The sequence below is a fragment of the Squalius cephalus genome (assembly GCF_949319135.1).
Source record: "Squalius cephalus genome assembly, chromosome: 24".
Taxonomy (NCBI): domain Eukaryota; kingdom Metazoa; phylum Chordata; class Actinopteri; order Cypriniformes; family Leuciscidae; genus Squalius; species Squalius cephalus.
Window position 1 is genome coordinate 10,743,789 of NC_137145.1, and position 27,586 is coordinate 10,771,374.

The 27,586-nt window shown below is 38.6% G+C and overlaps 1 protein-coding gene across 13 annotated transcripts in view; it reads right to left on the bottom strand.

The window, feature by feature from the left end:
• The window catches only part of fryb (furry homolog b), a 68,758-nt gene that overhangs the window by 26,344 nt on the left and 14,828 nt on the right, over nt 1–27,586 (bottom strand). For 9 of the 13 annotated variants that reach the window (XM_079861078.1, XM_079861080.1, XM_079861087.1 and 6 more), the window contains 25 exons: nt 21,367–21,557; nt 14,417–14,470; nt 13,273–13,412; nt 10,967–11,057; nt 10,533–10,612; nt 10,244–10,324; nt 8,671–8,839; nt 8,449–8,541; nt 8,143–8,241; nt 7,179–7,280; nt 5,845–5,948; nt 5,551–5,659; nt 5,295–5,381; nt 4,905–5,076; nt 4,669–4,801; nt 4,337–4,444; nt 3,999–4,233; nt 3,702–3,887; nt 2,666–2,752; nt 2,197–2,456; nt 1,875–2,064; nt 1,660–1,784; nt 806–863; nt 548–639; nt 193–365 (listed from right to left, as the gene is read on the bottom strand). In XM_079861078.1, the coding sequence (XP_079717204.1) occupies nt 193–365; nt 548–639; nt 806–863; nt 1,660–1,784; nt 1,875–2,064; nt 2,197–2,456; nt 2,666–2,752; nt 3,702–3,887; nt 3,999–4,233; nt 4,337–4,444; nt 4,669–4,801; nt 4,905–5,076; nt 5,295–5,381; nt 5,551–5,659; nt 5,845–5,948; nt 7,179–7,280; nt 8,143–8,241; nt 8,449–8,541; nt 8,671–8,839; nt 10,244–10,324; nt 10,533–10,612; nt 10,967–11,057; nt 13,273–13,412; nt 14,417–14,470; nt 21,367–21,557 (3,219 nt within the window). Of the gene's footprint in view, nt 1–192; nt 366–547; nt 640–805; nt 864–1,659; nt 1,785–1,874; nt 2,065–2,196; nt 2,457–2,665; nt 2,753–3,701; nt 3,888–3,998; nt 4,234–4,336; nt 4,445–4,668; nt 4,802–4,904; nt 5,077–5,294; nt 5,382–5,550; nt 5,660–5,844; nt 5,949–7,178; nt 7,281–8,142; nt 8,242–8,448; nt 8,542–8,670; nt 8,840–10,243; nt 10,325–10,532; nt 10,613–10,966; nt 11,058–13,272; nt 13,413–14,416; nt 14,471–21,366; nt 21,558–23,182; nt 23,496–26,043; nt 26,305–27,586 lie in introns of those variants that run through there. The other 4 variants (XM_079861081.1, XM_079861079.1, XM_079861088.1 and 1 more) reach the window with 2 other exon arrangements.

Here is a 27,586-nt window from a genome sequence, read left to right on the forward strand (position 1 = left end):
GCTCTATTATACCAGCTAAAATATCTCACCTGCTCTAATTTGGTATTCAGGAGTACACTTCGGAGTATTCTGAGAATTCATTATACATTGGGAATGATCACTGAGATGCTAATGGAGAAGATGGTTCTAACTAAAATAATAAATTATGGATATTCAAAGTATTTGGTCTATGTTTTTAATGTACAGTCTTACCTGGAACACACTGGATGAGGTTGGCCACCATTCCACTGAAATGAGCTCTCATGTCCTTCAAAATGTCCAGCTCTTTGTCATTCTCTGCTTCTAAGAGCATCCGGGTCAGATCAACATACTCCAGGAAAAGGGCTCCTAGAGCCAGAGAATCTCGCTCCAACGCCCCATTGGTACTGCAGAGAAGAAGAGAGTAAAACAGGCGCACAAGGGATTTTTACAAGACTTTCTCTTTCCTAATTCAACAGAGGTCAAAGATTCACTTTGTTTTGAAAGAAGATCAGTTTAAAAAGTTAAACCCTGGATTTGACTTCATAAGTCCACAAAACCAGTCAGTGGGATCAGAGGACAAGTTCACCTGTCACTGATGACCCCTGAGTCAGCAAGAAGCTCAAAGATACGCAGCAGCTGCAGCCGGAGCAGATCTCTCCGCTCTCTCCGCTTCTTATTCTACAGAGACAGAAATACAGAAAGACACAGAGAGAGAGTCCATTTAAATCTAAAAATGTAAATACTACTATGCATGAGCACTGCCACTGCACTATAGACACAACAATACACATAATGTTATCTATGGGGGTTTCCAAATTCAGCTGGATTTGGGCAGAGCTCTCACCTCAGGCCTCCTCTCCAGAGCTTCTTTCATTAGAGGATGGAGTTCTTCCACCAGCTCCCTAATCAAACACACATGAGAAACAGTCATGAGACACCCACAGAGTGAAAGCAACATAAATATTTCCACAAACATGCTTTTGACTCAAAATCCTGAAGTAAATAAGGCTTTTTCCTGCAATAACTGTAATAATGTTGCGATGAATTCATATCTGACAAAAATTGTCAAAATTAAAATCCATACATCTAGGGGTTGACATTTCAAATGACATAAAATAACCTGTGCTGAGTGTTATTTTAGTATTTTATATACTTTGTATTTCTTTTTAGCTTTATTTATTAATTATTTATTTTGGTTTCAGTAAAAAAAAAAAAATACTTAAACTAATTTATTTCAGTTAGTTGCCAAGGCAACTAATTTTATGTTTATGTATTTCATCTAATATTTATATTTTATTTCAGCTTTTTTCCGATTACAGAAAATGATTTTAATAGTTTTAGTTAACAATAAGAGCTTCAGTGAACCACTAGTAGTCCTATAGAACCTGTAGACATCTGTCCTCTTCTAAGTAACGGCACACGTCAGAATGGAATGACAGTCATCTCTGCTATTTTGTTTGGGACACACATTACTTGCTCTTTTCATGCGCTGTTCTCAAACACCTCACATTTTTCACAGCTCCCTCAGTATGTGTGGCAAAAGTCCAGTGTAGCTGCCAGAATGCTTTGATAAATTTGCTGTAAAACTGCCTTGGTTTAGGAAATAATCCAAACTCTGAAAATCAGCTGTTTTTTGGGGTAAAATTATGCTAAATAGCTCATTAAGTGAGAAAGAGGCATGTTTATTAAAAGCAATACCTGAACACAAGGGAATTTGTTCGCCCAAAGCCGAGGACCAGAGACTCCGTGATCTCTAAACTTTCCGATCTCATGAGGGGAACCAGCTGTTTCAGGAGCCATGCCACTGATGGTGTGCCTATCACCTGATCAGAAACACATACATGTACTTACTCATGACATCACAGTTCTTTAATCTTCCAAATCATCACTGTCCTACTATGGGCACAACGCACCTTGTTATCATACGTGACACTGCCATCAGGTGTGGTAGCCATAATCTCAGGGGTGGAGGCTCTCAGGTGACCCGGACTCATGATGCTGGGTTTGGCAACACCGAGGCACAATATCAGGTAATTCCTCCACAGCGTCACATAGCCATCGGCTGGGCCTGGCGTGCTGGTCTTTTTGGCGTAAACGGGACTGCTGCAAATGTGTACCAGAGAAAGGGAAATTATTGAAAGTCTGTTTTCCACCCCAGTATTCGTAAAAAAATTTAAATAACAAAAACTACTATAAACCGGACGTTTTAAGAGTAAAGATGATCGAAAAACTCACTTTGGGTCAACAAGTGGCATAAGCAGCTGTAGGCGAGTGAAGGCGTAAGGCCAGGCATAGCTGAGCGCTGTTGGGCAGTGTTTGGGGAGGTGCTCTGGCCTAAGGAAGCTATAGAGGCAGAGCACCCAGGGATCCTTCACCGAGTGGGCGAAGATCCACACGTGAGAGGGACTCTTTACATCATAGTGGCTGTTAACCAGGCGGGCGTTCCACTCTACCAGCCACTGAAGGTCCACGTGATGACTCATGGGCAGGGTGGCCTACACAGAACACAGATTTTAATAGCTGAACTTGAGCAAGCATGCATGAGTGTTATGACTTTAAAGACAGACATTTGGCAACTGAATTCTATTAAACTCTTGTGGCACAAATCAATTTTATGCAAGTTGAGGTCAGTACTGAGAACGACACACAAACATATGGATCCACAAACAGAAACACATCCGGAGGGTTAATAAGGAATGCTTACAGAGTCAGAGACAGCCACATGGACGAAACTGTCCAGCACGCTGGGGGCCAGTTGGTCCATAACCTCGATCATGGACTTATCGTCATCCTGAGAGCAGAATCACATGACAGTTACAAGGCTTGTGTTGAATAATGTTTAGGTTACACACTAACAGTACTGATTAGGATTGCATCTGATATCCACTGCATGTGCATGCATGTTTATGATTAATTCAACTGGTCACATGACATCAAATTCAGTCAATAAGCTTTAGTTCAACCTAATGTTTGGTTATTATCTGTGTTTTAAATTATTTCCAAGTATACAACTAATTTCTCCAACAACAATAATGGCAAAAGAGAAACTCTTCTGTCTTTTCTTTTCTATTCTATTCTTCATTTTTCTTTTCCCAAGTTATTGTACTCGGTTGTATTCTATAATTTTCTCTTCTGTCTCTTTCTATTCTATTTTATTTGTTCTAATTGTTTTTTTATTCTATTCTATATTCTATATATACATATATATAGACACACACACACACACACACATACATATACATATTATATATATATATATATATATATATAAATAAAAAATTATATTATTGTGTCTTTTTCTATCCTATCTTACTCTTTTCTATTATGTTCTCTTTCTCTTTTCTATCATGTTGTCTTCTATTCTATCATTTTCTATTTTATTATATTCTGTCTTTTTCTATTCTATATTATTCTATTATATGCTATATTCCTCCTTTCTTTATTATTTAGTTTTTTTTCTATTTTACCAGAATCTGTTCTAATATATTCTGTCTTTTTTCTAATCAATGTTATCCTTTTATTTAAATTTATGTCTTTTTCTGTTCTACCTTTATCTGTACTATTCTGTCTTTTCTATTCTATGCTATCTTTTTCTTTATAATTCTATTCTTTCAGATTCTATTATATTATCTGTCTTTTTCTATTATATCTTATTTGACTCTACCTTGTTCTACGTAATTCTGTTTAGTTTAGTTTGTGTTTCTGGCATAATCTGCTACAGACCCAGCAGCTTGTCTCACCTCGGCTTGTCCGATGGCTGTAAACAGGCAGCGTATCTCTCGGAGGACGGACACAGCCAGTTTGCGAGTGCTGGTCTGGCAGGAGCACAGCAGCAGCAGGGCCAGACCCTCCACAGCGTGCAGCACCGTGGAGTGAGGACTGCGATCGGGCGCCAGTCTGGAGCTCCCGCTGCTTTGAGATCCCATCTAAGGTCAACAAATATACACACATACACATGATCATGCACACAGCCCCCAAAAACCATTTACATTGGTTAAGTGTGTATAGCCATTAAAGAGAAAAATTCATGCTGATACCTCAGCCGAGCGTTTTCCAGGTGCCTGTATCGCCAGCCTCCACTGTGTCAGGAAATGCAGCAGCAGTTTAACGGAAGAGTCCTGCAGGCCCTGCTGCGTGTCCTGCACCTCACGCAGCAGAAAGTTAGTGTACCCGAACAGCACGTCCTCTCGCCAGTCGGAGAAGTCCAGCAGCAGACTCTGCAAGGAATTCTGGGCAATGAGTCTGAGTTCATCATCCATGTGGACCGTCAGCCTGCAGAACGCAGAAAGAAAAACAATCAATGACAATTACAGCTTCTCTTATGTTTTTAATGCACAGTGTATTGTTTATACAAAGGGTACATGGTGAAACTCACCTGGCCAAGAGATCGATGAGCTCAATTTTGGACATGCCATCTGGCAGGATACGTGGAATGGCCGCAACACACGTCCGGAACAAGTCAATCTTCGGTTTTCTCTCACCCCTGACCCGAGAGAAGGGATGAGGTAAGAAAAAGTAAACAATGAGAGAGACAGAGTAAAGAGAAACACAAGGAAATGGAAAAAAAGAGAATGTCAGACTATCTAAACAGGGTGTGTATGCTGAACGTGACTCATAAGTTGTCTGGCTGTGAGCGTTTCCTTCACCCACTCATGTTACACTCTGAGATAAATAATAGGTGGTGACAGGTCAGAAAAAACTGTTTACGTGATCATGTCTTCGGGCTCCTTGTTGAGCATCTGGGCATTGGTGAGCATCATGCAGCGGCCCACCTCCTTATCCAAGTGCCTCAGGATGTTATCAATGGATTTCCTGACCTGGGAATAATACAGTGCCATACCTGCAGGGAACAGCATAAACAACCCAGACTATGAAAAACTGAAAAAAGAACAACAACGACAAACACAAACAGGCAGGTGTTTGTAATAGCTAAGTGCCCTGACCTATCAGTTTTGCTTCCTCCTCAGTTAGAGTTTTGCTGAGGTAGGTTTTTTTCTTCTTCAGTGTGTTCCCAGAAGGCAAAGTGGCCCCTGTGTTTGGCATGGGTGGTTCACCATCTTTCTGCTGCAGGTTATCGGCTATGACGAGGAATGCTCTCAGGGCGATGTTCATTCTCTAGATATACATCAGAAAATAAACAAAATATGCATTTCCTCATAGCAGGATCTCATCTCAGGCGGTCTTTTGGGTTAAATGTGTTTGTATGGTTCAAACACAATTCCATATTTATAATTCTATAATTCTATTATTATTAATAGGTGGTATTAATAATGAGCTTTAGATAAAATGATTACAACATTTGAAGTAAACGTGTGTGTGTCTTTGAGCATTACCTCTGGGTTTAAACTGAAAGCTTTAGCTGATTTTCCAACACTCAGCAGATCACATATTATTTCTTTCATAGCAAAATCCAGTCTTTCCTATATCCAGAAAAGAAACAAAGATTACATTACACAGTGTTAAATGATAATCATTTGTGTGACAACAGTTTAAAATTGCAGGACCTGTAAAAAGGCACTGGAAAAGATGTGGAATATTTTCTTTATGCGCATCAGACGTCTATAGGTGTGTGTGCGAGTAGTGTCAAACCTGGGCAATGAACTGAATTATCTTGACAAAGATGTTGAGGGGCATGTCTCTGGGAACGACGCTCCGTGAACCCTTAGGGAACAGTGTTGATATGATTGAGGTGAGGCGGCTGGAATGGATAAAAATATAAAAATGTCATGTTAATGGATGTCAATCAGAATCAACATTATTATTTTCTTATTCCTTATCATTACTGTCAGTGTGATGCATTTAAAATGAAAACCATTATATTTCTTATATTAGAAATATATTTCTTAAATCGTGTTGGTATGATTTAGTTTTACAATATGCTACCTTTGTGTTGCAGTGTTGCTTTCACATTTGATTCGGATCATGTAGACCCACAGCAGTCGATAGAGAGATTCAAGTGCCACCCGGGCCATTTTGTGGTCTTTGTTCTGCAAGAAGAGCACTTTATTGTAATTTCCTGTTATGTTCCTGTGATGCATCTTATAAATTATGATCACCAAATGAGTGCATTTTTTATACTTCTGTATAATTTCCATTAATTCCACGATTTTCACCAGTTTGTTTTCCAATAAAAAAATTATCTAAACATTTTTAAACCAAGATAAATTTACTTGAGAATATACAAAAATGTTAAGACTACTAATAATTTCAGAGAATATCTCTTGAATTAAGTTTAGTTACTTTTTTCTTGTTATAAGCATAAATCTAATCAATTGTAGTGAGGTTTATGATAAAAAGAAATTCAATAAATATTTTTTACATTTTACAAAAAGAAAGATATATATTTGTATTAAAATATATTTATTTTATTTGTAATATTTTAATATAATATATAAAAATATATTATTATAAGGATGTTTCGATATTTTTACTGGCAAGACAAACATACAAATGATTTTTCCCCCTGAAAGTTTACCATCTTTTTTTCTTCTTCTTTTTTTAAACCTGATCTATTCTTTCATGTTTGGTGTTTCTTGGCTTTAGTGTTCAATTTCCTTTGACTTTTGACCAAATGTGGGCACTGAAACAAACAGGATATTTTTCCTGCAGGTCAAAACCTTAATTACATAACAAGTCAGCAGCTCTCAGACTGCAGCAGAACTCTGCAAGTACAACATGACGACGGACTGAGAGATAACAGAAATCAGATAAAGCTGAAATTTCGATAGAGTGATCCAGGATCTTATTAAACCATTCTCACAGTTCTGCACATCATGGTTGTTGTTATTATGCACCTCCTTTCTGTTGTCCACACTAATTTCATTAATTCTTTCATTCCACCTCTCTCACACCCCCACACAGGTACAGAGACTGAAGTGCTGAGCACAAAATGTACAATGAGATGTTACAGCTAATGATAAAGGATTCTCCTATCCTACAGGCCTCTCCTTCAAGCAAACAAAACATTCCTGCAATCTGCTGCACTCCCTCTGCATTTTACACATTTTTAACAGCTATTTGCTTCTAACTGCTGCCACTTTAAATATTTGTGCACTTGACTGATGGGCTCCACTGGTTAAAAGAACTTGCAAATCACATGATGCTAACACAACCCCCTTGCACAACAAAAACTGCATTCCTTTTTGCATGTGATCTGCTGTTATTTGCTGATCTATAAAAGCTGTATCATGCAAGCTTTGTAGATCTCAAATACTCACTTTCAGGTTGGACAAGCAGTTGTTGAGGAATACGTGCCATCTGTTTAGAAAGATTTGCTTCTGGCTCACACACAGAAGACACGTTACCAATGGATACAGAGCCTAAGAAAGACAAGGAGCAAGTCAATGGTTTCATTATATGTGCTTAACAAGAATTATGTAATTCAATGACTTTGCAAAGACAGTGAAAAACACTCTAGTACAAAATATTCAAACTTTCTTTCCCCAAGACCCAATAAGACATTCTGTGTTTACTTGAGACTCAAAAAATACTGGTAAAATATATTCCATGATATTATAAACCCTAGTAACCACAATTCCAATCAAAAACAATCCAATTTTTTACTACAAATGAAACTGTAAATGTAGTTAAAACTCTCATCAAAAAACAAAAGATTTTAAAATATTCATTGACAGCTTAAATAGACAGCTTAAAGGAGATGTGCGTTTAATGTTTTAATAGCGTAATTGCAGCAACTGTGTTAGTTTGCAGAAACTATGGTTGCATTAAAAATGTTGCTAAGGAAATGCCTGAGCATTTGCTTTTAGTCATTTCATTTAATGTAACTTATTAAAAAATTGCACATTACATGGGTATTTAAGGGTTGGGATCCAAACCTTAAGAAGCACTGCTCTCAAAAATATTTTAGAAAGCAATTTCCTCTTTCCTGTCACAATCATTTTGCACTTGAGTTGTTTTCTTTAAGTTGGATTGTAAAATATTTATATGGCAAACAAATCAACTGAAATTTTTAACAAGGGTGTCAAAATGCACAAACATCACACAGCTATTGTGTGCCACTGTTTAAAATCAAAAGTTGCTATGTTAAGTCGTGAAAGATATTTAGAGATGGAGTATTTGAAACATCACAGACAGCGAAAAAATGTCAGCTACGAGCCAATTACTGTAGACGCATCTCCCTCTATTGCTCTCGAGCATGAAAAAAGAGAGGGCAAGACTTGCCAGAGAGTGTTTCTTCCTGGATGACAGGTCTAAAGTTGTGTCGTAAAGTGTTTCCACAAAATTCCTCAAACAGGGCACATTCACCTCGTTCTTCACCGTCTGAAGAGAAACATCACATCAAGTGTGAATTACAGTCTGGACAAGAGCCACATTATTACATTATTCAAATGTACATATTTGGTAAGCCTTTCTTACTCAAACAAATTACAATTTAGCGAATGAATGAAAACAAACATTTTGAAGTATTCAAATATTTAGTTTGGCAGTGCTTACTGCAGCAGATCTATCAGAGACGGCTGTACTTACTGCGGCTACTGGGACGAGAATCTCTACAAAGAGTCCAGCCATAGAATGTTTAATATCCTTATCTTTCACCTCCAAGAAATACTGAGCACACTCCTATAAACATATAACAGTATTTTAAGTCTTTTTGAATACCAAGAGAGAGAGAGAGATTTTTTTTTATATAATTTTGTACATTGTTTGTCAAATAAAGTAGAACATTGAAGTAATTGTTGCAATGTGTACCTGCATAAACTGGAAAGACGCTTCGAAATCTTCCACTGGGTACATCTTAATGCGGAAGAACTTGACCCCCATAATGAGGCTGATAGTGCTTTGGAGCACATATGGGCTCTGCTCTTTCTGCCTGAGCTCCTTCAACTCTGAGATGAACTTCTTCCTCACTGCAGGAAACCTGGGAAGATTGGGAAAGAGGGATTACCATTTATAAAAATAATAAAACATACAGCAGAGTTTCGGTTTGAATCCCATCATTTTGCACTGGCTTATATATACAGTATATCTATATATCTGCATAATATACCTTATCATAAACTGGTTAAAATATTCCTCATTTGTAAGTTGTGTTGGATAAAATGATCTCCTAAATAAATAAATGTAAATGTATGCTGAAGCTGAAAGACGGTTTACAAAAATGTGTTCTGTCTGAAAGCATCCAACTTATACTTTTTTGATAAAAGATTGATAAAAACTCAATTTACAATTCACTCAACTAAAAAACTAAAATAATATACTGACTTTTAAATTCACTTGTTGTCTATTAATGCTTTACCTGTCTGTCTTTAAATTATCCTCCTTTGAGGGCTTTTCTCAGGATGCATGATATTTGCGACAATTAATTCAATTAATTAATCAGAATATCATCAAATTAATTCAGTTAAATAACGACGGGAAGCCCAAGTTTAAATCCATTTCACCATTTCATCCACCAAATTCCAGGACTTGGATGTTTCATGTACACATGTGTGTTAGGGAGTGTTAGTGAGTTCGTTCTGACAGAGAAAGAGATCTTCAGACCTATATTTAGAAAGGCATCTGGAGGGGGGAATAAGGAGGGATCTCACTCTGTGTCTCTCTGCAAGACTTAATGTTTGTTTTAGGTGAGCTACAAACTAACTGGCTACTTTCCCACTGAGAGAAATAAAGAATATTAGAGTATTTGCATTGTACACACTGTTTGACTGAATTATACTATTTATCTTGTACTGTACTGGGGTGATGAAGCACATGCATGTCTATCATTTCATTTGACTTTTAACAGAACATGTAGACACCAGAATTTCAAGACTTCCTTATTATACGTGCTGCCACAAATACATTTTTCACACTATTAAATATGGAAAGAGGCCATTACTGTCAGGACTGGAGCTCTCATACTGATAAGGAGAAACTCCATCTCTGTGCGACACTGATGGAGCTCCCTGTGAACATGACGAGACGTCTCGTCTATCAGCGTAATGGCCTCCCATTAGTGCTTCATCTAACAGTAGACACTCTGTCGCAGGAAGAAGAATGCGGCCATCATTTTGAGCTTGAAACCAGGTCGCTGGCTTCAACGGGAATCATGAAGCCATCCATTTAGAGTTTAAGTTAGGTGGGAATTTTATTCCAAATGGAAGTGGTTTTGATTCAGGATCAAGATTTTACATTGGACTTCAAAGTGGTGACCCAACACATTACCAAACAAAAATGTCCTTAATATCAGATGGTTTCACTGGTCCAAAATCCCCCTCTACATATCTAAATATGAAACATTAAATAAGCTCTTATTAGCTGATTTTGCTGCTTCATAATTTACCTGGACTGGGCCACGACACCGACAACCTCTGCATACAGATCAGCCACGATGTGCATGTTGGTCGTGTTGGGCCCAAGGTATCTGCAGGACAGAGAAATATCATAATTCTTCCTGTCCTTCTGTAGAATCCAGTCACACTTAACCACACTTACATTTACAGCGAGTATGCATGATTTAGTGAAAATTTAAATGATACAAGATGCTTATTAGGCAGATTAACTAATGCTAACACATGCAGGAAAATAATGGCTTATGGTGGATGGAGGAAATAACTTAAATGGATCATTACCCCTCTTTGTATTTGAAGTGTTTGAATGCCAGGTTAATGACTTCTTGAATGAGGCCATCCAGAAGAGGATGGAGAGGGATCTACAAAGAGAGAAAGCGACAGGATAAGTAAGGGGAAGAAGCACTGTATAACCTAAATTAAATAATAAAACAAAATAAAATAAATGCATTTATCTATTCGTTTTATTTATTTAAAATAAGCTAAATTAAATAAAAACATTTAAAGGGTTAAAAAACTCAAATTAAATGAAATAATATTTAATTACAAAGCAAAGGATTAATTATAAATATATTTATATAAATGATGTGTTCATGAACAAGGAAATGGCCAAATTAAATTATGACAATACAAATTCCGAAGCAGATATTTCTGCTTCTTGTTGCATTTGTTTCAGGGCAGGTTGTCAGTTTACTGATCATTCAATCATAACATACCTGTTTTAAAACCTCAATAAGCACAAGTGAGAATATGAAATCTATTGCCAAGTCTCTTCTTTCCATCAGATAATCTTTCTGCTGTTCATCACTGAAAGAGACAGGGAACGAGAAGAAATTGAGTAAATTGCATTTTGATAATCATTGCTTGCTTACTGCAAGTCAAAAATATAAACATGCTTCTGAGGTCTGTGTCATGAGAGCTTCTGAAATTTGATTCTATGATGTATTGATGTATTCAAACCTAACTGCCAATAGTGTTATTTGATTAGGTTCCACAGTCATGAGATCCCATATCATTGCTGAGAAAATGTCTGCTTTGCCTGAATTTTGTTGTGGGATTTGGTGCGCAAAATTTACGCAAAATAAATCATTCCTGCAGGTTTCGAGCTTATAAGATGGGAAATACCAGCAAACATTTATTCAGTTAACTTATTGGTTGAATAAGCAAATGAATCCACACAGATTATCTGATCAAATTAGTCATTTGAAAACTTTCTGTGAGACATACTGTCACAAAAAGCAAGAGTGATTCAACACTACTTCTTTTAAAATGTAATTCACATCCCCACATCGTCTGTACAAACGAGCTGCACGCTGCGATACAAGACCTTCGCTCACGTTTTGGGACAGAATTGTCACTTGCCCAATCGGGCCAGTGTTGCATTCAGTAGTACTCGCGCGCTTTCTGAGAGACGGTTTTCTGTGCGCTCATACCCAGAGCGCACACGCATAAAGCCGCCTCTTAAACAGCTCGCGAGAACCAAAATGAGTGCTTTTTTGCGGCTTATTGCACTTAAACCATTCCTAAACCTGCTTCTGTCTGTGTCATTAATGTTAATCAAACAACAAAAGGATTTAATTTATACAATGCAACATTTGATTTATTTAATTTCTGTAGTAGCTATTCCTGTACCTGAATACTGGTAGACCTACCTAAAAACCTTAAAGCATGCACTCTTTATTTCATTTGTATTTTTATTTTATTGCATTTATTAGTGCTTCTGCTCGTAATTTGAGATAAATGTAATTTAAAATAATAATATAAAAAATGAAAATGGGACTGGAAAAGAAAATGGGACTATTTTCTAAAATACACAATAAATGTACACAGACAATGCTAATCTTGTTAGCACAACAGTTCAAAAACAGCCGATCATCACATTCCTTTCGGCTATTACTGGCCTTATATCGGATGAGCTGCTTCACAGTGCACTGCAGTACAGATTGTATTTCATCAGATGAAGGCAAGGCTTCCTGATGACAGACATTAATTACAAGCTCCCATCCACACTAGATCACACATGCATAAACACAAATATACACTTGCGCAGAACACCATAAACACGCTTATGCAACAGACATGAAATCAGATTATATTGACACAGACCTGTGAAAATGAGACGAGCAGACACTTGTGCTCTAGTTTTATCTAAAGTTTGCACTACAGACAGGGTGGAAAATGAATACACTTTTCGCCATACCTGCCAATGGCAATTAAGTAGGGATGCACCAAAAAAAGAAAATTCTGGGCTGAAACCGAAAATTCAGGATGCACTTGGCCGATAAATATATAATAAGTAATCATTTAATAATCTATTAATTAATCAAAATTATTCAATAATGAACACTTAAAAATCTTGAGTTGTACAAACATTTAAATTGCACATAAGGCAGTTTTTATGTCAACTTTTTAATAACATTGTTTCTACCCCAGTTTGTTGGTGAAATATAAACATTTAAATGACAATAAACTGTAATAACTTGTTTTTATTCAAACATACATTAAATAACGAAGACATCACTAACAGGTTAAGAAAAATATAATGAATATGTAATACAGTGCATATATTTAGCAAAATGCCCTTCTCTAGAGTTATTTTATTGTATTATAATATCATCAGTCCAGAGCTAGTGTCCACACAGCTGACATGTTTAAATGTTGTAGCTTATGTTGTGTGCATGAGATTGATTCTGAACACAGACAAAACGTGCCATCGGAGAAGCGTTAATTAAACCTTTGTTTCAGTCACTGATTTCGGCCCTCTAAATTCATTGCGACCCGAACCGAAAATAGCCGTTTCGGCTGAGATTTTTTTCGGTAGCTGAAATTTTGGTGCATTCCAACAATTAAGCATCTATTTTTGTACATATGAAAGGTACAAAAGTTAGTTACCAATACCCTATATGGGTATTATTTTGTCTGAGGAGGGTTCCCACACTCCTAATGGCATTTCAGTTAATATTTTCAGAGAGTATAAAAATTGTTTAGAAATGTAACTTTAAATGTAGGCAAGGGAACTCACTTTTTGGACTTTGTGTTTGCACGTGGACGGTACTCATGGGACTCGTCTTCCAAACCGTTCTGTCTTTTATACCAGTCAAACAGTGTCCGCAGGATGGAGGGAAGACAATACTCAGCAAGAGAGCTCATAGTGCTGATCAGCTGTGGAGAAAAAAGGAAGTACTTTAGGAAATGTTTCTGTTTTGTCACAGCACTAATTGTACAGCTCAAAATGCAATGTGATTTAACTGAGGCTAGACACGGAATGGAATATTAGCACATTGTGTACTGTACAGTATACTGTACACCACCTATCTTATAAAAATAGCATGTGAAACAATATGCAGTTTCGATCAATTATGAACTGGAGTAATTTAAGCAGGCAGAAAATGTGCATGTTGTGCACATCTCTTAATTAAAAACAGAGGGTAGTATGGTGTGCCGAACATTGACTGAATGTGTACATATTAAAAAGAAACACAATATATTGCAGGTAATTTACCGCAGTCCGTTAATGACACAATTATGACATGGTCCCAAAACATGCCTGTTCTTCTGCAACACACTCAAAAGTATGCAATTTTTCTTCACAAAAAGTGTACATACTTTAAGGGCATAGTATGAGTAAGCGAATTGGGACACAGTGAAAATGTTACTATGACGAAGTGAAATGTTACTATGGGTGGAATTTGGGTAATCAGAAAACAGCCAGAATTAAGATCCAGGGAGTGAATGTGGTCATACAGGCTGGGCTAAACCAAATAGAGGAAAGGAGTGGTGTCTGGGCAGAGCTGGCCTGGTATTCCCCCAACCACTGTGAGACGTTCAAGAACCCACACACATTCAGGCTACTTAAGAATTCAATACAGAAGGGTAAAGTCAGGACAGCACAGCACCAGCAACAGGAATGCTATTCTTAGGGTCTGACTGATGATGACTCAAAAAAAAATTGTCCATCAATAGAGAAGGGCCGGAAACATTGGATGGTATGGGAGCAGATCATTAATTCTTTGTCAGTCTTTTTCAACATTACTTTATCATTTCTGATTGTGGAAACAAAACAAAATCATGTCTCAAAGCCCTAATTGTTTAATTGTCAGTGTGTGTCTGGTAGCGTTAAAGTCTTAAATGTTAGGAAGGATGTGGAAAATGTTACTTAATCTCACCTGATCAAACTGCGGGTCTTCTCCTCTTTGTAGAGATTTGGTGAGGGGCTTTTCCTGCAGAACATCAAAAAGAACTTAAGAGGCATAGATCATTGGTTGCAGATTCCCAGCTGGAAAACAATCTTGCTTTTGTAATGCATGAACTTGAAAAGCCAAGATTAAACATATAATCAAGACATAGGGGTGGGCGATATGACCAAAATCTTATATCTGTCACAGTCTTAGGCTGTATGAATGCACAAGCATTACGAATAAAGTAGTCTTTAATGATAACACATGGAGAGTACAAAACAACGTAATACAATAGACAAGAACTGACAGGGGTCTGAACACAACAGGGAGCTTAAATACAAGATGAACACAATGACTGAAAGGTGTAAAACATTAGTAATCAGACACTAATAAGGAGAAAATCATTAACCAATGAAACCAGATCTAAATGTAGAGTAGACAAAACAGGAACAAACAGAACAGAACAACAAAATAGAATAGATAGTCGTGACAGTACAGTACGCCCACCCCCCACCGAAAAGGTGAGTCTTCGCATCGTACAATGTCCAACTGAGGAGGGAGGGAGGGGTCTTTGGAGGTATGTGTGGAGCTGGTAAAGGTCAGGGACCAGGGGGACACCATGGCGACCCCGACGGTGAGAGGAGCCAGGGTGGAGCATTGACTGAATGGCTGGGTGGAACTCTGGGAACAGACTGGCGAAGGCAGAACCAGGGTGTATGGGGTATCTGGTGAAGCAGAGAGGCCAACGAACCAGGGCAACATCCACGGCCCAGAAGCCCAAGGTGGAGCTGCTGGCTCGCGGGTCTGAAGTGGAGACAAGGGCTCGGCAGACCGGGGCAACGATGGAGGGAGTGAGGACAGCGGAGAAGTCAGAGGGACAGAGAAACTGGGTGGAGCTGACGGGCTGACTGGCCGAGGTGGAGACATGGGCCTGGAGGCCTGAGGTGATGCAGGGAATCCTCATCATCGTGTCGAGCTGCACAGAGCTAGCAGCGGGGACAGTGCCGAGGAGCTGAACGATACTAGTGGAACCAGCGGAGTACTGGACGGAACCAGTGAAGGGGATGGGACCAGGAAGTTGAGTGGGAACACCGGAGAAAGAAGATTTCCGGATGGGACCGGGAGCATCCAGATAGCCGGACAGGACCGGGGGAAAAGGCAAAGACTCGAAGGTGGGGAATCAGGATGGAACTGGATCCGTGGACCCACAGCTATCGTCGACTCCAGAAAGATCCAGGTAGATGGCTATGGCTCCTTTTCTGCATCGTTGGTGTAAACGGGGAGTCGCCCTGCTGTAGCAACCACAACCAGTATTCCACCAGCGACCTCTGCTCACAGGTGACGAGACGACATAAGGATGGGAAGTCCATATTTCTTGTTCTGCTCATTTTGAGGACCCCTACCAAGACCCGCAGACTTTTACAGACTTCAAACTACATTCACCAAGTTCTACACAAAGTCCTTGAGTGTTTGATAAATATTTAGGCTAATTCTGATCAAGCATTCAGCTGCGAATAAAAATTTAGGACTTTCAGCTTTGTTGAACACATTATTACATTTTTCCTCTAAAATCAGTGTAGAAAATATTTAAAAAAAACTTGTCTTGCTGTGAGCATTATCAAAGGCTTCAACAATCCTTGAAGACTCTTTTGCAGATTATTGACGCTAAAACAACAGTAATCCTCTGAAATTCCTTCATTTGAACTAAACAGGACTAAACTTAATCTAAAGATGTCACATGGAGAACAGGCGCGGGAAAGTGGGCCAAAGAGCCAAGAGAACAACTTTACTGGGGCTGGAACTGGAGGTCAAGTCAAGTGATTAACCCTATAACACGCAGACACACTCGTGGACACAGACACACGCTTTCAGACTGGAGAGGATTGACAGGGTCAGATGAAAGGGCAAAGGAGAGCAGAGATTCTACAAACAGGTTGATGTCTAGGTCATGGCTTGTGTTCTGCATCTAAAGTTACTGATTTCTAGTTGAACTTTGTGTTCCTAGATATTAATCTGGTGCAAAGTTCCTGTTGTGATCAATAAATTGAGAACTGTGCATTAGGGCTGCTCGATTATGGCAAAAATCATAATCTGTTTTTTTTTTTGGTCAATATTGAAATAACGATTATTTAACATGATTATTGGTGGCCGATGTGATCACAGTCTTATTTCACGATATGAGCAATTTTAAATATCAGTGAAATTTCACAATTAATCCTTATTAAAGCTATTTAAGTTTTTCAGTCAAGATCAGTGAGTGATTTTCTTTTGTCATTTGTTGTTCGCTTATCATTAATGACAGACTGCAGCAGGTATATTAGGCTGCTGTCACTTTAAGAGCTAATGGACGGATCCAATATACTATTACACACGCGCTTTCTTTCTCAACTGTGTATGCTTACTTTAGACCAGAGGTCTTCAACCCTGCTCCTGGAGGCCCACTGTCCTGCAGAGTTTTACTCCAACCCTAATCAAACACACCTGAACCAGCTAGTCAAACTCTTCAGGATCACTTGAAATCACAGACTGAATGTGGTTCAGGTGTGTTTGATTAGGGTTGGAGTAAAACTCTGCAGGACAGTGGGCCTCCAGGAGCAGGGTTGAAGACCTATGCTTTAGACATAACCATTAAAGGGATAGTTCACCCAAAAATTTAAATTAGCCCCTGATTTACTCACCCTGAAGCCAATAAAGTTAATAAAGGCCTTCTGAAGCGAAGCGATGCGTTCTTTTAAGAAAAATGTCCATATTTAAAACTTTATCAACTAAAATAACTAGCTTCCGGCAAACGGCTGTACGCAAGTCGACTTTTTATGACGTAGGATGTGGCGTAAGCTTTGACGAATCTTGCGGTTCAAACAAACAGGGCTGGGTAACCGCGTTCGTCATTACGTTGTGCGTCAAGTTCAAGGGTTAGTCTTTCGCCGTAAATCGATGCGTATGGCTGTCTGCCAGAAGCTAGTTATTTTAGATGATAAAGTTTTAAATATGGATATTTTTCTTACACCATCGCATCGCTTCAGAAGGCCTTTATTAACCCTTCCATCGAGGCAGCGAGACGTTTGGGACACTTTTATGTTGGATATGATGCACTTGTATGGACTTAAAAAAATGGTGCCCATTCACTCCCATTATAAAGCTTGGTAGAGCCAGGACATTTTTTTATATAACTCCAAATGTATTCGTCTGAAAGAAGAATGTCATGTACACCTAGGATGGCTTCAGGGTGAGTAAATCATGAGCTAATTTTAATTTTTGGGTGAACTAAGGCATTTTGACATATTTGTGTGTAGGTCTGCGTTAAGGCATGTATCCGAAGCCCATTTGCTTATCCGCGTTCGGCTCCGACTCGAAGCACGCACACAGAAAGCCACCTGGGGAACAGTTTGCGGCTTATTGCGCTTTTAATATATAGTAGACTGCATATCACAACAGTAGACTGCATTTACTAAACTGAATGTAAATGAATGTAAATGAGGTAAATAAGTTTTCTGCAAGGTCTGATGATTTTGATTTCTCTGCCTCTCATGATCTGTTTTATAATCTCTTGTACAGAGTGGTAATGTAGTCTAGCAATTGTTATTAATGAAAATGAGGTTAGTCATAAAGCTACCACTTTATATTAGGTCTGCTCCGACTTTAAGCTCTTTTAAAAGCCTTTTGAAAATTCACTTATTTCATATGTCCTCTTTAGGTGTAGAGGGATGAGCTCTTGTGCATTTATGTTTTACTATGTGGATTTTATTGTGGTGTTGTTTTATTGTGTTTTATTTTTTATTTCTTATTTTAGAATTGCTTGTACAGCACTTTGGTACAACTTATTGTTGTTGGAATAATGCTTTATAAATAAATAAAGAAAGAAAGAAAGTCAGCAATTAAAGTGCCTTAAGACCAACAAAGCAGCAGGCCTTGATGGTATTCACCCACGTACTTTGAAAGTCTGTGCTGATCAGTTGTGCTCAGTTCTTCATTACATTTTTTCTTTGTCCTTGTCTTCATCAAAAATACCTGAAATGTGGAAGACATTGTGTCTTGTTCCTATTCCAAAACATGGTAATGTGGGGTCGTAGTTTAAATAATTTGAGACCCATTACTTTGACATCACATATAATTAAATGTTTTGAAAGGATTATCCTTGGTCATCTGGGTATAGTTGCCAGTTTTTCAAGATCCATTACAATTTGCATATCGAAAAGGTGTGGGAGTAGATGATGCCATACTTTTTATGTTGCATAATATTTATAATCATTTGGAAAAAACTGCCAGTTCTGTTAGGATTATGTTTATTGATTTTTCTAGTGCTTTTAATACAATTCAACCACATGTTTTAGCCGATAAATTGCTGCATTGTAACCTTCATAGTACAACTATTATGTGGGTATTGGATTATCTTCTCGACCCCAGTTTGTTAGGCTGGGTGATACAATGTCTGACATTATTTTAACTAAAACAATTTTTTCCTTGAACAACAAATTTCCTAAAATTGAATGTGGAGAAGACTAAGGAGTTGGTCATTGATTTTAGAAGAAAAAAAGAAGTGATACTACCAGTGATAATTAAAGGTCAGAAAATAGAGATGGTTCAGTCTTAAAAATATCTTGGTGTCCATTTGGACAGTAAATTAAACTGGAAGAAGAATAGTGAGGCTATTTTTAAGAAGGCACAATCAAGACTATTCTTTTTGAGGAAGTTGAGTTCTACTGGTGTCAGTAGGAAGCTTCTTTATGTTTTTTAACATGGAATCATGGTTAGTGTTTTGTTTTATGCAGTGCTCTGTTGGGGATGTAGTATCACTGTAGATGATAAAAATAGGATTAATAAATTGACTAGAAAGGCTGGCCCGGTTATTGGCCTTAATCCTGATTCACTTGAGGTCATTGTGGAGAAGAGAACAAGGGCAAAATTAAAAATGATTCTGTGTTACAAAGGTCATCCACTACACTGTATCTTTAGTGGACTTAAAAGCTCATTTAGTGGAAAATTAGTAATGCCTCAGTGTTCTACAGAGTGATTTAGAAGGTCTTTTATTCCTACTGCAATTAGGTTTTTTAATGAAGTTGTGTACTGATTGTTTTTGTTTTTAATGTTTATTGTCTATTTGTGGTGTTTGTAATGTGCAATGGTGGCAAATGAGTTTCCCCTTACAGGGATTAATAAAGTTTTCTAATCTAAAATTTCACAACACTCACTTATTTGGCTGTTTGGATGTTAAGTTTGGACTTAAAAGAAAGCGCACCGCTGTGAAGAAAAGGAAGGTTTGCTTGATGGAATGCGGCAGTGGCACAATAATTGTTTTACCTCGATTATCTTGTTTTCATAATCGTTGGGAGTCAAAATCGAAAATCAATTACGATTAATCACACAGCCATACTGTACATTACTGGAAGTTGACTGGAAAATGCACTTTCTGATAAAACTCAGCACCTCAACCGTGATGACATTTATTCGCTTAAAGCACACACCGTTTGGGTGCGGTATGCATTTAAAGATGGGGGTGCTGAGAGCTTTGACTGCTTCTCATACAGAATAGGCGAAACCCATTCCTGTCCACTTAAATCCACACTCCAGCATAATGGAATTACAATGATTCAGGGAGACCAGGCAACCTGAGCCACTGCAGAAAAAATAGACTCAGTATCTTATGGCTATTAGTGCAGTTTGAAGATATATTGTGAAGTATTACTGTTCGATGCCTGCCAGCTAAAGCAATTACAAATGAAAGCCATTGCAGGGTCATTAATATATCGTGTGCTAGGGCTGTTAGATATCTCTCCTCCACTGTCTAACTCATTTAGACAGCATACTGTATACTTCCTGTTTTTCCAGACTACTCAACATACCAGAGAATCAGCTAAAACAAGGCATAAAAAACCTCAAACCCAACTGTGACTTCTGGTAAATTCTTATAATATGGGCTAGATCAGGGGTATTCAATTAAAGTTCCAAGACATATAGTCTCAATATTTCCTTCCCAGCGGAGGTCCGGACAATACTTTTATGGAACAGCTATCCATTTCCATCGAGGCAGCCGTAGTACTTTGTAAAAAAAATAAAAAAAATAAATAAACACTCAAATTATTCATCAAAGATGAAAATCTTGGGCCCAGAGAGCCAAAACAGTGATGTCTAAGAATTTTTACCAAAAAAGTATTTATTTCTCCCAACTGTATATGAATATAAAAAGGTTAGATCAGATGTTTTAACAGGCTATTTTTTTATTTATTTTTTTATTTTACATTTAGACACCTTTGTGTATGGCACATAGAAATTCTAACATAGTTTATTATGAAATGCCCTTTATATGCTGATTAATAATGCTAAATATATGAAAAAAACGTCATGTTAACTTGTCTCAAACCTGGTATAGTTAAAGGGTCAGAGTCATCTGTATGACAGATAAAAATATATATATTTGTAAGATATAAATATTTGTATTAGCTGCACTCTCGTTTTCTGCAGTGTTTTAGCGAAAGTATCTATTTTGCTGCTCACCTAGTTTCTGCTACTGTTGTAAAAATAACCACGTCATTTGCAGCTCTTAATGTGGTACTTTACGTTGTTAGAGAGGGAGAGAGAGAAGCAACGTGCACGTGGAGCAGAAAGGGCTTGAAAGAAGCACCTTTGTCTCTTGATAAAAATATTATAGATAAAACTCCGAAAGATCATTACCATAAACAACCCTGAGTGCTTGTGGTGTGAACCGCTCTGTTGTTTTGACGCGCTTCTCACTTTAATCTGTAGAAACGGTAAAATGGCGCAATTATGTCGCGCGATCAACCACTTGAATAATACTGGACAAGATGTTATTTACTTGCATTTGAGGTCTTGTGTCTTAGATTATCTGCATGTAAAGGCTTTCAAAAATTAGATCCCAGTAGATGTTAAACTTTGTCTTGTCTGAAAAATGTCTGATAAATATTCAAAAAAAGGTCTCTTACCAGTGGTTCTGCCATGATGATGCGTATTTTGCGTTCAGACAGGGTGGTGAAGTTGGCGAATAGGCTTTTGAGGACATACTCGCCCGGTTTGCTCTCGGGGTCCACGGTAACCGGCATGGTGGCAACAGGACCTTTCCTCTCACCCGGAGCGCAGCTCACTTGGGGGAGGGGGCGCTTTCCTACGGGGGATGCTGGGAACGCACAAAAAATAAAGGATTAGTTTATTATGGATCTTTTTAGTAGCTCAATTGTTGTGATAATTATTCTATGTATGACTCGGTGCGCAGTGCACAAGCTCTGACGTGTGGTGCTGGTGAAATTAGTTTAAATTCAGCTTGGGTCATTTTCTGATCCCACACAGAGGCAAAAGTGTCTGACCAATCAAATGCATTGAGATGGAACGGTCTCATCAGATTAGCAAATTAAAAAATGTGACAGATATACTGACAGGTATGAAAAATTGAGAGTGGTGCTGTCAAAGGCCCGAGACTATGCCTTGAGAGCACCATCTCACAGTCGGCCAGGACTAGAGCAGCTGGTGTTTTCATTTTTGGCAAGACCATGTCATCACTCCCAAAGGAGGGAGGGGGTCAGCCGGCTGGCCGGGGCCGGGGGAGCCCACGTCATGTGGCTGCAGGGGCTTCTAGCATGTGCTCCTCTTAGAATAGACCCCTGCAACATCACAAGTCACAAGCAGCAAAACGCATGGCAAAATATAATCTTCCTAACAGCAATATGAGCAGTTTAAAGAGACTTGCAGTAACTTAAAATGAGGCAATTACCTTAAAATGATGATTGCCTAAGCAGTTTTATTAAGAGTTAGAGATTAAGGCTGTAAAAACCTTTTAAAGGGGTCTCTCATGCACATGCTTTTGCTCATTTAAAACTAAAGCAATCTATGTAAAAACACTGATGCATTGCTGCTGCTTTTGCAATAACAACAAACAAGCAGCATCAAAGAAGACACAAAATCAGTATTACACTTTTTCTTCTTTAATCTTAAATGTCATCTAGATTTTTCAATTTTTTTTGAAGAATAAGTGAATGATGTACATGCAAAACTTGTTGCACAACAACACAATATTACAGTGACGTAGATGTTGTCAAATCTGCTGTCAAATCAGTAGATGCTGTCTACTGAATGCAGTTGTGGTTTCTATGATATTCTGGTGTTAATACATATGTGGATATATATAGTTCTGAGAAATACAACCTTATGCTCCAAATAAGTAATGGACTGCAATAAGTAACATCAAGCTGATGTTTTGTGAACTAAATTTCCTCTCGCAGACCACAGTACCTGAATAGTTTAAACTTCACACTATGTTAATGGGAGTTCATGACCTGACACCAGGGTTTCACTGCTCAGGTCAACGGTAGAACATTTGAATGACAGCTAAATCAGTATGCTAAATGACATGAGATACAAACTAGACAGAAAACCCCAATGTTTAGCAGCTGTTAAATCATTATCAAACAATACTAAAACAGACGTCAGGTGCAAATTTATTCATTTTCGATTTGAAATTGCTACATATGGTTGGTTTGACAGTCATCTGGAGACAGAATTAACGTCAACGTTATTTATGGACAAACAGCGGATATCAGTTGACACCTCCGAAGTTTCTGTCGAGCCTGAGCAGTTCAAACTGAATGAGGAGGGGAGCTGCTGGAAAGGAATTGTAAAATATTTGGTTCACTACTTTAGCCTTGAACACACTACAAGGAATCCACAGAATGCAACCTCCTTACAGCAAGCGTAGAGAACAAGAACAACACCCACGCACCCACAGACCTTTCGCTCAGTGGCACCTACCAAGGCCCTTGATGAAGCTGATGACGCTGGCCCGACTCCACCGCACGGGAGAAAGCTCCATGGTGCGGCCACGTTAGTTCCAGTAATCCGACACAAAACTAGCCCTTTACCACCACCAGATCTCCATACTTCCCATTTGTTTTCCCGTCCTGTCTTTGTGGACCTGCACCATGCTGGGCAGCCCTATCAAACAGCCATGAACTTGGGATAGCTGGGCTTTGCTCTTGGAGTTATGGGAGTTGGAGAACGCAAGTTCAAGGAACACACTCTTCCTGTGTATAGCTCTTCATAGGCTTTTGACAGAAGCAAGCCCTAACTGAGGAGAAGGTCAAGCTGGAATTTTAGCAAAGCCAAGAGAGAGAGTGAGAGAAGAGAAATAGAGAGAGGGTGGGAGGGGACTATTTGGTGCTATATTTAACCTCAGCACTGACACACACCATTCTAACATATTCATTCCTTTTTATTGGGAGCATACATGAATGATCATGAAACATGCATACATACAAGATTTAATAATTATAAAAACCATTGCATTCTAAAAAAGCATTACAATGCCCTTTATAATATCATAATCGGTGCTATGATTACATCATAATACCCATTATGATATGTATTGTGACATCATAATACCCATTATGACATCATAATGCCATTTATGATGGCATTACTGGATTTCACTGAAATTCATTACGACACATTGCAGTGAAATCCAATCATGATATCACAATGTTTCCAGTGAAATCCATTGATGCCATCCAAATGCTATCCTAACACTGGATTTCACTGGAATGCAGCAAATGTTCACTGGAAACACTGTGACATCACTGGATTTCACTCCAATGTGTCACAATGAATTCCAGTTATGATGTCATAATTGCATTGTGATGTCATTCACTGCATTACAGTGAAGTCCAGTGATGATGTCATAATTTGGCATCACTGGATTTCACTGCATTATGATGTCATTCATGCCATTCCATGAAATCCAGTGATGATGTCATAAATTGCATTATAATATTGTTCACTGGATTTCACTGCATTATGATGGCATTCACTGCATTCCAGTAAAATTAGCTGAGATCCAGTAATGATGCTACAATGGACATTATGATAACATAACTTCCAGTAAAAACATCATAATGTCCATTATAACAGCATCATTGGGTGGATATTATGACATAACAAATGCACAACAAGCTGCACGAAAAAACATTCAGTGGAACCAGTTTGAGTCACAAAGAAGAAGTCACCCAAGAATGGCTCTTATGAACTGTCTCTTTCTGTCCAAAAAGACCCAAAAAGCATTATAAACAAATATTTATTTATGATTTTTTTTTCCCAAATGAGAACATTCCTAGATTTAGAGAGACAAATTTAGCAAAGGAAACACAGATGCAGAAACACAGAAACTACAGCAAAATATATAAACATAATAATTTTGAATCAGTGCAAGGCAAGCCCAGACACACTACCTTCTGTATAATGATGAAAGCGATTGCTCGGAAATACAGTATGATGTAGTAATCGCACTCACTCTTGATAATGAGTGTGCATTAAAAGGAAGCAGCAAACAGCACTTTATTTATCAATATAATCATAGACTCCCTCTCTCCATATATCTACTTTTCTTTATCAAGCCTTGATTATTTGTTGCTCCATCTCATCCCAATCATCAGTTTGTACACTAGCTAATTCACAGCAGGTTGGCCTTATAGGGTTGATCTGACAGAAAAGACAGGGCATCTGGAAAGCGTAACAAGTGATAGGGAATGAAAGTGGTGGTTTAGGGAGAAAGAGAGCATGCAGAAAAAGAGATCAGGGGGACTGGAAAGAGATTTGAGTGGATTTGCTTGAGTGAGTTAGCAGACTGTTATCAGGCCACCTGTTCTACTTCACAGGGATCGAGCAGCACGTCTAAAACACATGGGAACAAATTACCAGCCACTGTACAGCAACACAGAAAAAGGAAAAGGCATCTTTATCACCTTTAGCTGAAAGTTTTACCACTGTTGGTGATGCAAGTTAGAGATCCCTCAAAAACAAACACACTCGCAGCACAGAACAGTGACTTAACATCTCAGAACTTATATAAAATAAGTTTAATAATCAATGAATCAAATAAACAGATGAATCAATGACCAAAATAGTTGTTAAATAAAGCTGTAGGTCCATTTAATCTAAACCACTAACTAGTATGTGAAAGCCTACATTACGTTCTCCATTTCTCGGCTCGCTTATATAAAACAATAACACTTTTACAAAACACAACTCATTTTCCACTCAGCCTTTGCATAAGATGAGTGATCTGATGCATCATTCTTACATCATCAGAGATTTACGATGTCACAGTCACCATCATCATTTTCATACATCATCGGTGAATAACCTTGACATTGTGCACACTCACACACTGAGAGGTACTGACACGCTCAAACACTGCACATGATAAAAAAAACAACAACAGCACAAATCCTCCTGATCCGTCACGAGCCCCTTTGGTCTGCAGTCATTACATAACGCAACCTCTCCATCCAAACACTAATGAACCGGACACACGCGCATCATAAAGTAACATCCTAAGTGCATCTACAAGTGTGTATACTGGACAACTAAAGTCAATAATCTCATTCAAAAGCAGGATGTAAACATCCCAGAGAGAACTGAACAATTTAGCCTGAGTCTCCTGATAAAGTTGACATGAAACGGATTGGGTTTAAATCGCATCACTGGCAATAAGGGATATAAAACTTGTCTTCAGCAGAACATAAACAACTCTGTCCTACACAAGGGTCAGCACACAAATGCAGCTGCATCTCACGAGGATGTAGAACATTGCGTGTGTGTGCTGAGTTGGTACTCACTGCTGCCCCAGGATTTCAGCAGAGACTTGATGCTGATCTCAAAAAAGCCTGAGTCCTGCTGGCTGGCCATGGCTGGTTAGCAGCCTCAGTCGCTGTAGCGACACAGAGATGAGAGTCCAGGCAAAGAGAGCTGGTGGAGTGATGCAGAGAGAGAGAGAAAGGCCGCTTTACAGCGCCATACGCTGCAGCACTGCCTTTCCCTACGTGTCCTGTGTCAGCTCTGAGCACCAACTGTTCTCTCTCCTCTCCTCTCTCTTTCCTGCCCCCTCCCTCCATCAAACTCCCTCATCAGCCGCTCTCTCTCTCGCTCTGCATTAAGAGGATTGGCTCCCAGAGAGAATGAAGAGAGAGAGAGAGAGAGAGAGAGAGAGAGAGAGAGAGAGAGAGAGAGAGAGAGAGAGAGAGAGAGAGAGAGAGAAAGAGAGAGCTGCTGTTTGTGTTGTCCAGTCTCCCTTAAAGGACATTAAGAAAAAAGGGAAGGGGGAGGGGATTTTTGGTTTGTTTGTTTACTGCAGTATTCCCAGAGCAGATCGGTACAACCGTACCTCAACGCCCTTGTTTGCCATCCTGACAATTTACTAAAATGTAAATGTGTTCTCTGTAGGATGACACTGCAGAGTTGATTTGCTGATATGTTCATTCTCAATGTCTTTCAGCAAATCAGCTTACGATGTACAGCCAATGTATCTGGCTGCCATTAAAACAACACACGCTTTCTCTATTGCACACAGCATTTTAATAATAGAATATTAATAATAAGTACTTTAATTTTATATGCGCAATTACATTTTATAGCAGGTGGTGGAGGGCAACAGCCTGTCACTCACAGATCATGTGATCCTGTGTGTTCACTGTGCATGAGAGGATGACAAGTGAGTGTATGGGAATGGGATTACATCGTCACACCATCTGCTGGCTGACATGCAGAACTGCAGCAATACAACGGAAGATCATTCGAGGCACATGAGCTTTGGGTTTCTAAAGCAAACATGTGGTTGAATACTGCACTGCTGAGCATTTCATTTGACTCATGTTGAAGGTGTAACAGTTCACATGATGACATCTTCGTCTTCTCTGTCTGTTAGGCTTTTTAAAATTCCCATGATAGTGCCTCAGGACAAAGAGCAATATGCTTCAAAATCAAAACTAGTCAACATTATACACCAGAATCGAATTGATTGACACCTTTTGCTTTTCACATTTAAAAGAAGAAAAGACAGACAAAGAAGAGGGAGGGGACTAGAGCTGTATTCAAACCTGTAGAGCTGGTCTGATCATTTCTAAACATTCTGTGCAGGAACAGCAAATGTATGGCGAGAGATTCCTAAGAAATGGCTTCAATGTACACATCTACAAGTGTACAGCTGTACTTGCAAGAATATAGAGAAAAGAATTTGTATAAGGGGTAATTAAGGTATGTAATGGAACATACCTGATTTTTTTTTTTTAACCAGAACATTCCATTAAATTGTATTATTTAAATAGAGCAAGTGCTTAAAGAGGTGGTTCAGGATTTTCGACATCGGACCTCATTTTCAAGTGA